Genomic DNA, 15,068 nt, shown 5'->3' on the forward strand with positions numbered 1-15,068 from the left:
AAGCAGTCGGTAATCTGCTGTGGAAACGTCAGAAGAGCCACCCACAGACTACACAGTTCAAACTTCTGGATTCGGGCAACTGCGCTGTCGAAGGGTTTGCTCCATGAAGCAACGCTGTGCAACTGTTCTGCCGTAATCACTCAGAGTCCATCAGGCAAATGCAAAAGTGCAAGCAGAACTTGCTTGAAGGGGGAAAAAAGTCGATGTTTTAATCCACTCCTTCAAATCCTTGAGCATTTTCAACTGCCATAAGTAGCTTCTCTCGCAAATCTTCAAAAGATTCATAAAGAGGTAAGTCTAGGCGATTAAAGCTGAAATTTAGAAGGAAAAGAATCATTTAATAGTCCATTGAAAAATACACATAATTTTAAAGAAATAGAAAATGTTAAATAATTTGGGGGCCTTAACAAAGGATATATCTTGCTGTCCAATGGGGGCAATCTCCACAGCGTCCTTTGCAAACCTCACGAATGCTCGTGTTCCCTGGAGGTAGCGTCTGAAGCCAGCCCTGCCTGTACCAAAGTGAGTTTATTTACAGAAATAACTGCGTGCCTCCTTTCTTTTCAGAGCTGAAAGCGGGAACTTGTTAAAAACCACTTAGGAAAGGAAAAAACCCAACAGACACCACCCCCCACCTCCCCCATTTAGTTGATTGAAAACATTTCCTCTCTGTCAAAAGGCTGGTTTCCTAAGCCTCAGCGAAGATGTTCTGAATTTATAGGACAGACTGTTTACCCTCTGGGGGAAAAGAAGAAGAAACATCCAAAAGAAGGTCTTGAAAAGGTCCTGTAAAATCTAACAGATAATTGAAACATAAAGAGGATGGGTTACTTTGGAATGTGTTTTTGGCTTTGTTGTTGTGGGTTTTTTTTTTAATTAAAACTTTTTATCCTATAGAATGATTATTTTTATGGAAAGATCACCATTCTGGACTAATGTTCTAAAAATCAATTTTCCTATACAGCACACTTTAAGTTACCTTAAAAAAAAGCCATATTCTTGATATGCAACAGAGCAAGACAAAGACTTGTATTGAATGCTTTCAACATTTGCGAATTCTATTAATTGGGATTAAATTAAGTCAGCTGGACTATGACTTCAGTTTTAGTGAACTGTCTAGCAATTTATGGCCTTTATGTAGCACAGCTTTCTGTGGCTATGTTTTGTTACATCAGACCATCTGCAGTTCATTACACCCACTTATTAGGATGAGGAAAAAATAAAATCATGGAAAAGGAGGAAGGGAAAATGACGGTGAGGGTAAAAGCTGCCTGCAGCGTGGTGATACCTGAAGTAGAATCACAGCATGAAGGGGGGGCAGGGGGGAAAGCATCAACCCCTATTTGTACAAGTGCTAGTCTCGCTTTTCCAACTCGGATATCCTTCAATTTCTTAGTTTTCCAGAAGGAAAGAGGAAGAGATGATAAATTTCCAAGACATATAAAAGGTGGCCGTGAATACTATTAGCCTTACACGGTGAGGCACTGTTTTTCTTTCCAGCATGCCCTGTTAAACTCCTGTTACCCTTTTAACAGTCTCTCTTGGACAGTTTATTGCCTATCCTATATTTTTCAAAGCCTTCAGACTGACCGAACAGAAGAGAACAGAGCCTATGTTTTAACATTCATAGAAAAATTACTGTAGTGTAAGATGTAATTCCTCTCGCTGTTTTTCCCTATCCCAGTTTTGACAGGAACCACGAAATGGATAGCTGCTCCCATCCTGCCTTTGCTACTACTCTGCGGTATCATTGAGGAGTCATTGGACTTCTCTGCGACAACGTACCCTTAACCTGTAACGTTTGGTTGTCATTTCCTGGGAAATTGTGGGGGGATGATAAAGTTTTCCTAACGTGAAAGGCACTGGGAAGCCATTAGGTGTTTGTGGTGGAATGGACTGCAACCTGAACAAGGGTGCTCAGCCAGCGAGACGGACGTGATGACAATCTGTAAGGTTGTGGGACTTTCCCCAGCAGGCACTGAGGATCCTACTCCCAAACTCAGCACAACATTTAAGCCTTCAGTACACTCTCTGTGCTGCGCTTCACGTGCTCCGATTTGGATCGTGTTGCAAGTACCTTACATGACCGGATTCTTATGTATTTGATACGGGGAAAAGTCTTCTAGCAGAAGGGATTCAAATTACTTCCATTTTGTCCGAATGTCAGTTTAATTGGCCAGTGCTTAAAGCAATTTGCAGGCTACTATGTGGCTTCAAAAATTATAGTTAACATTTGGTATATGTGGGTAGCAATTTCTTCAAATGTAGTATAAAATAAAGTGGGGAAAAGCTATCTCTTCTCTTTAACATGCAAGCAGTTACTAGAAGAAAAGTCCTGAGTTGAAAGGGTTACTTGGAATACAATAAAATAGCATTAAAAAGGCTTTATCGGAAAGGCTATGGTGGAAAGAGTTTATTTTGGATTCATTTACCTGCATTTATTGCAGAACACTTACACCTACTTATTCTATTAACACAGCCTTTCACACGTCCATGAGAAGGCAAAACAAGCGTTGTTTAGAAACAGGAAGAGGCAACGGCACAGTGCTGAAGTTGAGCCCTGCTACCTCCTGGAATTTTGCATGTTACATTCTGCAGCTGGGTGTCAGCAGATAAAAGCTAACTGTTCTTTGCCTTTTAAATACATACCTACACATACACAGAAACACGTGTGTAGGTTTCAGAGTATCCCAGTTTATAAAAAGCTGTACGATCCAGAGCTAAAATATGTTAGAGATAAGCAGAGTCATCAGTTTCCCCCTTTCTTGGCAGTATAACAATACAGAAAAGCTATACAATTTTATGCTTCCGTGACTTACCATGTGTGAGCTCTGGGCAGTTTATCAGGACTTCCCCATTGCTCTATTGTAAACAGCTGAGGACCATTTGAACCTGGTTGAAAATGAAAATCATATGAAATATAAATTGCTGGACACTACAGAGACTACCCTAAATATTATTTTAAAAATTAAATGTTTGCATTGGAGGCTAGATATTTCAACTGGTACAAAATACCTGGTAGAAACTCTCTTTCTTAAAACTACATTAAAGGAAATAGGAATGTGTTTGTTTATTTCCAAGTCCAGTTAGTTTGTTAAGTTTATCTAGCTGCCTTTGCGTAGAGTATGTATAATGCAAAAGAAGTAAGCTCAGACATTAACACTGAAAAATTAAAGTGCTTGGTTAAACATGCATTCTCCTCTTCTTCAGATGACATGAATATTACTCCCGTTGACAGCCGACATTTTTCCTGTGGGAGCTAGGGGAGCATCTACGTAACACCCCGTGGTGTACAGAACTTCACTCCCTCTCGATGTGCCAGTGCTCTTGGCATCCAGAAGGAGAATTCCTACGTGGGGGTCAAAGGTTGGCTATGACTGAATTTCAGTCGTGCCCAGGTTCTCTCATTCATGTTCAGGAGCGGTCTGTACAGCCATTCGAGAGGTGAGCATAATCTGCGGGCAGCTGAACGGAAGCTCACCATAAAGTTCAGCGAATCCATTCATAGGCACACGTGACGTCCCAGTAACAAACTGCAGTAATCGAATCCGCTTTTCGGCATCCATCAGTAAAACGGCCTGTTGACAAACACACACAGTCACGGTCTTTTCACTTTCACAGCTGTAGAGATCATTGTCAAAAACCAAAACAAAACCTGAGTAAATTATCTCTATTAGACTGTAATAGACACGTAACTGAAAGGTGTGATACAGGTCACATACCAGGTCTTCTCTGATTAAATACAGAGCATCCTTTTCCAGCTGCCACTGGGCCACAACAACGAGACTTTGCTCTGGCGGCAACTGGGAGCTACAAGTGCTATTCACCTGCATGAGGTGGCCTGTCATTCGGTATGACGGGCAGCCCCTACCTGCCCGGAGGTATGGGGCACAACGGGTGCACTGCAATTGAAAATATGCCCGAGAGGGGGAGTAGAGAAAGAGAGATGACAGAGAAGCCTCGAAGATCAGACAGAGAGACTGCAAAGGTTCACAGGAAATCAGACCAGTGTTGCACTACAGCAGGACCTCGGAGTCAAGCCCTTTGGGACCAGGTCACCATCTGGACTGATACAAGTACATAGTCTTCGTGTATACCACCTATGGTCATGAAAATGCTATACGAAACCCAGAAACAAAGTTACACGAAGCTGTAAGATTCCGCTATTTTTAAGAAAAAGACACCCCTTTGAAAAATCTACGACTATTGTGGGAAGAAGTGTTTTAGTAGCTTTTCTGGGGACACATACTTTTCATGAAAGTATTTTACTTGACAAATACTGCTAGACACTTTAGATAGATCCAAAGATCTGGACCTCCTGTCTTGGGTCTATTTCTAGTAGAGTCTCTAATGAGTACCACAGCTGTCATTTCCAACATACACAGATGTAATCTTCAGCAGTTTTCATGAAGAAAAAGATTTCATAACAGACTCCGCAAAACAATACAGGAGCTTTCACTTTTAGGAACAGTCAGAGAAGCCAAACGCGGTAAACGATATTACCTTCCAGAACCACTGGATAACGGGATGATTTGGGCAGTAGCCATTTTTGTAGATTGTGTGTTGTCTCCAGTCATTAACATCAACATCGCCAAGGCCACACATCAGTAACTACAAATGGAAGTAAATTGTTACAGTGTTAATTGAAAATGGTATTGTGTTATCCTGTACACTTTATCAGAAAAACAAGGTTACATTTTCCCTCTGTTGTCTGACCTTTTGAACAGCTAAGCAGTGCAAATATAAATGCAAGCGTAAAGGAGAGCTGAGCTTCTCTTCAGGAGAATTCTCATAGAATATTTCATTTTACTGGAGAAACACTGCACACTAACATACGTATGCTTTGTGTGACAGCATCTTTTATGGTATGTTGCTCAAAATACAACTGGCATAGGCACAATGGCATTAATTCAGTAAGCTACGTACGTGCTTTTATATGCACATACTCAACCACCTCACTGAATAATTACAATTTTTTGTGCTTTTATGTGATCAATAGATTTATTAATTAGGGAGAAAAATCTCATTTCCCACTATAAGCAAAACATCTTTGTCTGCAAAGTCACTTACGATGAGTAAGTAATGAATGATGAGCCTAGAACATAACGCATCCTTTTGTGATGAGCATTACTGATCTGTTGTCTCTGGATATCAGTTAAACAAACTCACCTCTAGTTCATTTTCATCAAAAATTTTAATCAGATCAATAGGAAGAAGTTCTGTGAATCCCTAAAGGAAAGCAAAGCAAAGTTAAAATTCTCATACCACGTAAAATTAACTTTATCTAACAGGATCTTTGGCTTCCAGGAACCTAAGTAAACAACAGAGGACGAAGAAGGGTTTAGAAAATGAAACACACAGTTGTTGAAATATGAGTCCATAACTTAAAAAATTAATCACTAAATTATTTCAAGCTCAAATAATTTAAGCTTGAAAGAGAATGGCCTTATTCTCAGAAGGGAAAGATTATATATTCTTAGACGAGGTAAAACTGAAATCATAAAACACAAGCATTCCAGAACTTGTGCAGTTACGCAAAGCTCCCCGCTCCCTTAACGCAGACACCGATTTATAAGAACTGTCTGCATTAAAAAAAAAAATTATTTGGGGGAAAAAAAAGCAGCTGAAGAACCTTACCTCCAAAAAAGCATTCATTTGTTTTTGAACTCTGTTTACAAACCTCCATTGGATGACCAGGCTATAGTAGATAAACAGAAAGACGTAAGCACACTCATTAGAAAACTGCAAACTAAGTGTTTAGAGATTTTAGCAACCCCAATAGTTTCAGTTTCTCATTCACAACTTCGGCCATCTCTCAACCACACTCTGATATGAAGGAAACCGAGCAGCTTTTTGTTAATTGTTCAAATTTATCTTGGGTGACTGATCGAAATGTTGAAAAAAATCAGTGACTATGAACAAGTTATAGTATTAATATTTTCATTTTAGCATGCGACACAAACTCTACACATACACTTCCATGTTTTATAGCTATGACTTTTCTACATCACCAAGAACTTTTCAAGGTAACGCTATCAGACGACGTGACATTCACCGTTTCGTTCCTATGGAGATTAACTCAAGGATGAACACGACAAAAAGGCTTGCCTGTGGATTGAAACAGCCTACGAATTCTTTACTATGGTTTCTTTCTTTCTAAACGAGGCTGGAATCTAGACTCCGGGTGATGTATTTACTGTTAGTATTAGGTACCTAAATGACTAGACGTTTTATTCTTCCAGAGCTCTGAGTAATTAACAATTCCCAATGAAGTCTACAAAATTTGAGGAGAGATGTAATTACATATAACAACCTGCCTATAAATAAATAAACAGATTAATAAAAACCGCAATATCAAAGGAAAAGGCTTGTATTTCAGTGCTAACCACCTACAGCATAAATACCTCACAGGTTCTAGAATAATGCTTTAGAAATCCAATTCCTTTCCTACTGAAGCACGTTTCATTCCTAATTTGCATGAATATAGCAATTACAAGGCTTTCTCCCCTTTGAAGAGGCACTGATTAAAAATGCAGCAAGTTTAGCTGAATTTATTATTTTACACTCTGGTAGGCAGAGAACCAGAGGAAGCTTAAACCCAAACAGCCAGTTTAGGTTTGGCCAATTTTTGATAGCAACGCTGGTACTGACATCATAGATCTGGTCTGCGTAGCTAGCGGAGAAGGGTAACAGGGTGATGGCCACGCTGGAGAGCACTTTCTGGCTCATTTTAACTTAGGTGCTTTGAGCCACACTTTGGAGAAGCACGTTTCCTATGTGGGGATTTTGGGAAAACCAAGCAGTTAATTTACTCTATTTTTGTTCTTATATTGGCCAATGGTACGTAAACTGAATTTTCAAAGAAGGCATCACAGCATTAGATACTGTTCATCTGACGGTTACTAGAAAATTCCTAGTGTGATTTTCTCATAATGCTTAAAGAAATAACATCGATTTTTAATTAGCAGCTATTTAGCCAGTTTATCTATTTTCCTTCATTTCTGCAATAAGCATTACATAATAAAATAATGCAAACAAAACACCAGATTTTCTATTAGGCAATGATTCTTCATTATCTACGTGGTATCCCATAAGCACTGCATATGCATGAGAAAGCATCACTTGGGTGTTATGTTAAGACACAGAGGCAAAAATAAAATTACATTTGTGACTCCACTTGCAATTTGGTGGTTTGGTTGGGGTGGGGTTTTTTTGTGGTTTGTTTTTAAGTATAACAACTAGAATAGTTCTATCATAATGGAATTCTGGGGGAAAATATTTGAAAAATTTTAAGTTGCATTCATCATTTCCAAATCAGAGCACACAAGTATTGACGCTAAAGTTATAAAAATACTGTGACTAGCCATGAAAGAATTACCTAGATATAAACCTAACTCAGTTCTGAATTTTGGCCCACACATTTTCAAAGAGCTTTTCATTTCTGCACTGTATTGAGGTGATGGAGATAAAAAAAAGTTTATGATGTCTAATATTTTGTATCTGAAAACTGGAAAAAAAAAGATATACCTAAAAAATTAAAGAGCTGACAGTGCAAAGTCACACACTAAGTAACAAAAAAAATCATAAAAGCAGAAATTTTGTATTGTTCCACCATTACAGCCAAACGACTGTAACACAACATTGCAAATGAGATTAACAAACAAGCACAAAGTTCTCCTCTTAGAGGAACGCTTAGATGTTTACAGAGTTCCTCAGTTCTTCCTTGAATGAAGACCACAATGGCAAGCAAATACAAACTTGATAAATTATACAGACATCCTATTTTCATTCTTTTTTCTGGATCCAGTTTAGCGCTCGGATCTGCACTCACTCTTGATTTGTGTTCTGCGACCTAGCAGTTCATCAGGAAAAACTGGAAATCCTAGGGTGGAAATTCATCACTACTTTGGAGATCTACAGAGCACAGCTAGTTACCCTAGGCACTTAGGCAACAGACAGAAGCAGGCATGAAACTGGGCAAAAGTCGTATGTCTACTTTAACACGACAAGTATTGCATCCAAGAGGTGCCATTTCTTTTCACTGAGTAATTTAGATGCAGATGTCTGTCATTCAGAGCAATCCCATCCCTTCTTGAATGTTCCTCATGCCCTACCCATCAAGAAAATAGTTTCCTATTACATCACGGACTCCCCTGATAAGTGTAATTCATAGAACAGTAAAGGTTAAAATTCAAACTTTCTAAGGATTAGGGTATAAACAAACTATGTTAACAATAAGATTTTCTTTTAAAAGGATCTCTAATGATCTATTGTAGTACAAACGACAGTAATTGCAGTAGGGCAATTCCAAGACAAGTGCAACTGTGCTTTCTTACACTCGGGATAAATTCCATAAATGTATACATACTCAATATATTCCCTTTTGTTTTCATTTGTTACCATGATTTCTGACCCATTTGGCTTCAGGTCGACTTGATATGTCTGTATGTCAAAAGAAAAAAAACAAAACACAACATGACATTATTTCAGGACACATTTCTCACAAAATCCACTCTCCTTGAGCAGCATTTTACAAGTAGTATCAGAAAATTATTATGCCATAATAGCTAATGAGACATCAAAGCATTCCACATTTAAAGATGGCATCATTAGGAATAAATTATTATATGATCACTTGTAAGAATGAATTCTTGTCATTAGCAAGTGAGCAAACCATTCAAAAGCAAACTTTTAGTCCTGAACAGCAGGTTCATTTGGGTAAAGAAAACATATATTCCATTTTAATAAGGGTAGAGAAATGCATTCTAATTTTTCAAAATGCTTGCAAAAAAAGGATTACTTAAAATCCGCAGAGAAACTGTTTCATAAAAAAGCCGAAAAGTAGAAAATCAGATTACAGAAATGGTTAAGCACAGATTTGCTAAGGGTGGTGTCACCGTGGAGTGTAAGATTGATAAAACCAAATTCATTACAGTTCACAAGGAACTACAGCAAGTCCAAATAATGTATTTATTTCTGAAGAAAGTGATTTATGAGTAGGAATTCACAGAATTAATGCTGGGTAGGTACCAGGAAAGCTAGAAGTTGGTAGCTTTTATCAGTTAGTGCCCACACAAAATTGTTACCACACCGTATGCCCCATAGCTGCAGCTCTGAAGAAGCGTTTTTCTGACTGCAGATCCTGGTGTTTACATACAGCATAGGCACAAGACTGGATTAATTTATTGTAAAGCATGCGTGCTTGGGGTAGGAGAGAAGGAAAGTCAAGTACTTTGTTGCTTGTAAGTCGTCACTCTGTTCCAGTCAACTTGTTCCATCACTTCAAAACCATGGTTCCAGTGGAAGCAACCAAGACGTGACTCTCTGCACCCACATTCAACCAAGCCTATTTTTAAAGCTGTTACTAATCTTTAATAATTAGATCAGGTGTTGTGGTTGAGTAACAGTAAGACAGTAAATTCATTAGCTAATAAATGGAGCTGTAAAAGGAGAAGGCTGGAAAGCTCTTTTCAGGACTGGATTAACACTGAATGCCTCAAGAAGGAGAAAAACAGTACAATAGGTCTGTTTGAATAAATATACCTATTACTGATTTGGGAAAAAAAGATGACTGTACTATTAAGGAGAAGTAATTAATAGGGAACCTACAAACCTCTGAAACAGTAGTTTGTTCGTTCCATAAAGACCAGGGAAGACAGTCCAGAACTAATAAGGAGAAGGTCTGCTATACTGTCAAAGTTGAATAGGATAAAGTTATGAAGATCACAGACACGATGGCACAAACAGAAGGCTTTTTGGTGCTTGTTTCTTCCTGCCCACCAGAAGATACAGTGGTTTTAAGAAATGGGAAATAGTATTCCAGAGCCGTTAAGAACTTCAGAGGAATACAGACCTTTCTCTTTCTCTGCTTTTTGAAGGTAGCTCTCCATCCTTTACACGTTGAAAATACCTACTTTGTATTTCTTACTGACGTGTGAGAACTACCGAAACACTATTTTTGATTATTAAGTAAGGAAGGGTAAGAAGAAGATAAGATTTATTAGAGGTTGCTTGTTTTCCTCTAAACTCCAGAAAAGGTTTTGGTGGTAAATGAAGAATAAATAAATATAGAGGCTTATAGCAATGCAAACATTGCCCTCTAACGTACACAATGTCCTTGTGGAAGCAGTATCATCTCCTACACATGTTCCCAAGGGCACTTTATCATAAAGTTTCAGCAGTTCAGCAGTAGATGAGGCGAAACAAGTGCCAAAGTGAGTTAGGGTCCCTTGACTTCTAGTAGTCCCCACAGTGCTGGCAATGGCCAGTGGTACATGCAGAAAAAGCCAATGTAGTCAGTATTTGCCGTAACTGCTGCATTGCTGGAAAGCATCCTCTACGCGTTTGGACTGGTAAGATGTTTCAATCTCTAGCTAGATAAATTCCTCCTCACTATAGCATATCCTGTCCTTGTACTACTGAGCTTATTCAGGCTTTTCTTCGATAAAATCTGTCCTGCCAATTTTGCATCTCACCAGCAGTATGATGGAAACAATATTATTGTATCTACTACTACTGGCATTTGTCTGTAACTCGGTGAGCTTAAATCTAAGTTGAAACAGAAGTTAGCCAAGAGAACTTCAAATTCATTCATCGCTACTGCTGTAGAGCTAGCCAAAACTGCCTTTTCCCTCTGAGATACAGGAAGACTGTGATATCAGCTCAACACCTGGAATTTGCATTACGATAATTAGAACAAGAACTGTTATTTCTGTTAATAAACTGGGCACTAAATGAGCACATGAAGCTGGTTACTCATTAGGGGTCCCTCCAACTTGAGCTAAGGCATACTCGGAGAGCAGAACCATAACACCTGCATGGCTGCAGCATCATCCTGTGGATTCCTACATCAATAAAGACGTAAATCTCTAAAACTGTAAATACCTGCCATATTATGAAGAAAAACTCTGGGGGTAAGAAGATGAGTAGAAATTTCAAGAACAGCAAGACAGATATTTTTGATGTCTTTATTCCACTCCCCCCCATATATTTTCTTTAAAGAGGATAAAGCTGCCTCATGTACTCGTACAATTATATCAAGAGAACTTCCCAAAACCCCCCACACATACTGTAAGAACATGATAAAATGTTATGTTCAAGACAAAAGAAATCATAAATGCCATTCATTACTTTGTACCCATGATATACAGAAACAACACAGGGAGTGATTTAATAAAAAGGTAAACTAAGAAATGAACCAGTGAGCCTCAAGCTGCAGCTATTTCTAACACCAGTTTGTAAAGTTTCCCCGAGAGCATAAACACTCCCAGACAGTCTGCAACTTTTTTTAATTATGTGCCACACTTTAGCAGTGATCTGCTTCTTGCCTATACAGTGCTGACCTGCTGAAGAATGGCATCTAAAAGATTAATCAAATTAAACAGAAATCAATCTTGCTGACAATGCCAGAATTAGCTATTTGAGGTATGAAAGAGTTAGGAGAAGAACAGAAAGTATCTCCAAGTAAGTTGATTCATGTTTTGAGTCAGAGAACAAACTTCTGCCAGCAGAATTGTAAGTTGGCAGTGAAAGGCTATCAATAATTTGAAGCTAAGTCGTTACAGAACAGAAGAGAATGAAAATTACCAATAAACAACCCAGTGTATTACAAAAACTTTTCATCCTGTGGCTTTAATGTTCTCCCTAATTTTCCATGTAACTGATAAACTTATGTTGCTTTAGGAAAGAAGTAATAAGCACTAAGAAGTGGATCAGAATGTTCTTGACAGTACATTGTGTGCATATGTTTTGAAATTTTGAAATCAGCTTTTAAAAAAGGCAGTGTGTCCCACAATACCAGTGGTGCCTGGAGCCAAGATATCTAGGTCTAAGAGTTCAATGAAGTGAAGACACTAAAAAAGGGCATAAAAGCCTATAAGGAAATTAATTTAAGAGACACAGGTAGGTATTATTAAGTCCCAATATTGTTCGAAATCAGTATGTTTTAGTCCTTACTTGTGTGCATGCATTAGAAAATGGTTCAGTTCCACAGCTTGTAAATAAATCAAAAAAAACCCCAATCATGGTAGGCAAGTAAGTTCCAAGCTCATGTAAGTAAACTCATGATTTATTTGCCTTTAAGTCCTCAAATTAAATGTAACACATATACTTATATACAAGACATTTATCTGTACCCAAGTTATTTCCACCCAGAAACTGATACAGATCTCTGAAGTTTGTTTTAATAGGATTCTCTGGACTGTAAATCCAAGACAAGCTGTACCATAAGCTGTTCTTACAGCTTCTTCTGACAAAATGAGTTATGACTTAGTGGCTAATGAATGATATTCCCACCTACTCACTTCTCAATTGTTAAACATGTATCTAACATTTTTCATTTGTAACGGGGAAAGTTATCCACAGATTGTGACCCTTTTTTAAATAGGCATGCTTGCTTTTGTTGTATCATCTGCTTGCATTATATAAAAGACACTATAAACAAAGCACTTCACTGATTATAATTCTACCTTTGTCCTTTGAGAACATCTTCAACCTATAAAACCCCAAACAGTCCCACGCTGAGACTATTTTCTATGGTGGACTGTGTAACACCTTTATTACTCCTCTTTGCAAGTATTTTACTCAGCTTCAAGTACTGCTTTTCACAAAGATGTCATATTGCTCACTGACAAGAACATCATTTCCTTCTTTGGCATCCCCGGTCTTAGCCAGTTCAGGAACAAAGAGAAGTTAATATACGTAGCCTGCCTATACTGATCATTAACATTCAACAGTCCTGATCAAGTTCAGGACTGTGCACATGAGACAGTGCTCAGTATTTAAATACTTTTTGGCAATAACCAATAACAAGATGGAAATATGGACTTTTGGGATAACATTTACATACCTGTCCGAAGTTTTCCTCATCTATGCAAAACATGAGATCCAGCTCTGTAGGGTCATTTTCTAGGATCCACTTCAAAGAGTTGTAGTATTCGCTATCCTGCAGCGGATTATAATTAAACAAAGTTTGAAAATGTGAACATGAAATGTAGAGTTTAACTTCAAATTGAACAAATAAAAACATCTAAAACTAGAACTCCAAAGGGACTGGAAAGATCAGAACTCATTTATTTGCACAGCTACTGTAAAGCAGGGTAAGGTGGATTACTTTATTCATATGCATTTTTCTTAGATGCTATGTTTTTAGATTCATGTAACTTTTCTTAATTGACTTGTAATTGCATTATTATACAACACAATAAATTGACTCTACATATCTATTTGATAAATATGTATATAGCGCTGAGAAATAATTGGTTAGAAAATGTCTTCTTGATAAAACTGTACATTCTTTTCAACACAATTTATATACCACTTCATTACATCGATAATATATTATACAATAACTGATTGCATTGTTATTATTAAAAGCCTTGAAGTTTGCTGAATAAAAGACCCCTCTAATTTCCTGAAAGGGTTGTATCTTCATCATGTACTAGGTTCATAATTAAAGACTGACCCAAGAAAAAAAGAAGAAAAAAAGTCTGTATAGCTATCACTAAATATTTCCAAGCAAGAGAGCCAAAAACATTGATTTCAAAATAAAGTTAAAACATTATTTACTCATGTATGCTTCAAGAGAAGAATGACCTGCCAAAATTTGGTGACTATGAGATAGTGGGAGCTAGAGGAGAGATTAAGCAGTTGAACCAGCATTTGTGTCAGTAACTGAAAGTCTGTAAAACTCTAAAACATCAGAAAGAATAAACTGCGTTTTTTCTTCTCATACTGAGTATACTGTTGACAAGACCAAGAACAGCTATTGCAGAGCTAAGAACAAGAGGAAAAGGTTTCCCAACTACTTGTAGGAATACAAGAGCCTGAACTTCCTTTTAAGAACCTTCTGGGTATGCATCTCATGAGCTCGGGTTTAAGCTTGTACTTGAGCTCAAGCCATCTCATCTTCTGTAATTTTGCCTCTGTGCTGGGCTTGCGAGTCAACTGACGTTGCTGTTGAAGACAGTCTCAGGAAAGTGCAGGATGTGAGTAGCCAGGCTCACAACCAAGTCCTACAAAGGCAACCTGGAGCAGTCTTATCCAGATAAACTATTCTGTATAATGGGTGACAGAGGAAGACGTTAGAAAGGGGAAAAGTAACAGCTCCAAGGTTCTCCAAAGTCCATAGCAGTGGAAAAACTGAACAGACCTTAAAAGGTTAAAAAGACAAAACCAAATATCATCCTGCTAACTTAATGGAAACCATTTGTATTTAGCTATTGTACGTATCTGAAACGTACTATGTTTCACTACTGGTACACTACACATCTAGAATGGGCATCTGCGGGATCCTATTTAATGTTGTCCTTCATTTTACAATACAAAGTTAGAGATTACTAACTTGTAAAACAATTTGTTTTTCTCCCAAGGAGTGCCAAACGCAAAAGTACTTGATTGCAATTAACGTTGAAGATGTCAAAGTAGAGGTGCGGGGAACAAAACCAAAACGGATATAAGGGCATAAGTTGTGCTGCATTCATTAAGTATATTTTGGACAGAACTGTCTATCATTTGACAACCCTTTCTCCTTCCAGCACTGTGGGCCACGCCCCATGTTTCCAGGTCAGAACTAAGCCCTTGGATTCCCCTCTTCCTGCTCCACAGCATGACAAGAAAGCTGTAGGGCTTGTTGGTGGCACTCCTTGTAACAGGAGAAAGCTGATGCAGTGGAAAATCTGAAACTATAATTAGACATCTTATGTTGCGTTTCTTACTGGCTTACTCATGTCTCTCTTCCCTTCTCCCTCTCATCGCTGTTAGTGCACTGGTACTAAAACAGCTGTCCTAGCAGGGAAAATTTGTTTTATTAAAAAAGTACATACATATGTTTCTAAAGTTATTGCAACTATGACCTTATGTTTTCCACCATGCAGTTTACTGGAATTGTCAGCTCTTATAAATTTCCCCAGAGGAAAAAAACACGTAATTGCTAATGCTGATACAGCTTAAATGTTATCTTACCACTGACTCCATGTCTTTCAGAGTTATTGGTTTCCCCAGCATCATCTTGTAAAAAGGTCTGATGAAGAAGCCTAAAAGAGAGGGAGGAGCGTTAACTCCACTGTTCG

The 15,068-nt window shown here is 38.1% G+C and overlaps 1 protein-coding gene and 1 long non-coding RNA gene across 5 annotated transcripts in view; one reads left to right on the forward strand and one right to left on the reverse strand.

Moving 5' to 3' along the window:
• Positions 1-6: 6 nt before the first annotated feature.
• The window catches only part of NEDD4L (neural precursor cell expressed, developmentally down-regulated 4-like, E3 ubiquitin protein ligase), a 151,199-nt gene continuing 136,137 nt past the window's right edge, over positions 7-15,068 (reverse strand). For all 4 annotated transcript variants that reach the window (XM_009323056.1, XM_009323057.1, XM_009323055.1 and 1 more), the window contains 9 exons: positions 14,962-15,032; positions 12,848-12,943; positions 8,369-8,442; positions 5,638-5,698; positions 5,170-5,229; positions 4,504-4,611; positions 3,482-3,578; positions 2,820-2,892; positions 7-311 (listed from right to left, as the gene is read on the reverse strand). In XM_009323056.1, the coding sequence (XP_009321331.1) occupies positions 209-311; positions 2,820-2,892; positions 3,482-3,578; positions 4,504-4,611; positions 5,170-5,229; positions 5,638-5,698; positions 8,369-8,442; positions 12,848-12,943; positions 14,962-15,032 (743 nt within the window). In that variant the 3' untranslated portion in view covers positions 7-208. The remainder of the gene's footprint in view (positions 312-2,819; positions 2,893-3,481; positions 3,579-4,503; positions 4,612-5,169; positions 5,230-5,637; positions 5,699-8,368; positions 8,443-12,847; positions 12,944-14,961; positions 15,033-15,068) is intronic.
• On the forward strand, positions 209-2,085 carry LOC103916108. The gene is made up of 3 exons (XR_663566.1): positions 209-291; positions 490-522; positions 1,685-2,085. It is a non-coding gene; the product is annotated as an uncharacterized LOC103916108 (long non-coding RNA).

This window comes from Pygoscelis adeliae, unplaced genomic scaffold, assembly GCF_000699105.1.
Source record: "Pygoscelis adeliae isolate BGI_AS28 unplaced genomic scaffold, ASM69910v1 Scaffold174, whole genome shotgun sequence".
In the NCBI taxonomy this organism is placed as follows: domain Eukaryota; kingdom Metazoa; phylum Chordata; class Aves; order Sphenisciformes; family Spheniscidae; genus Pygoscelis; species Pygoscelis adeliae.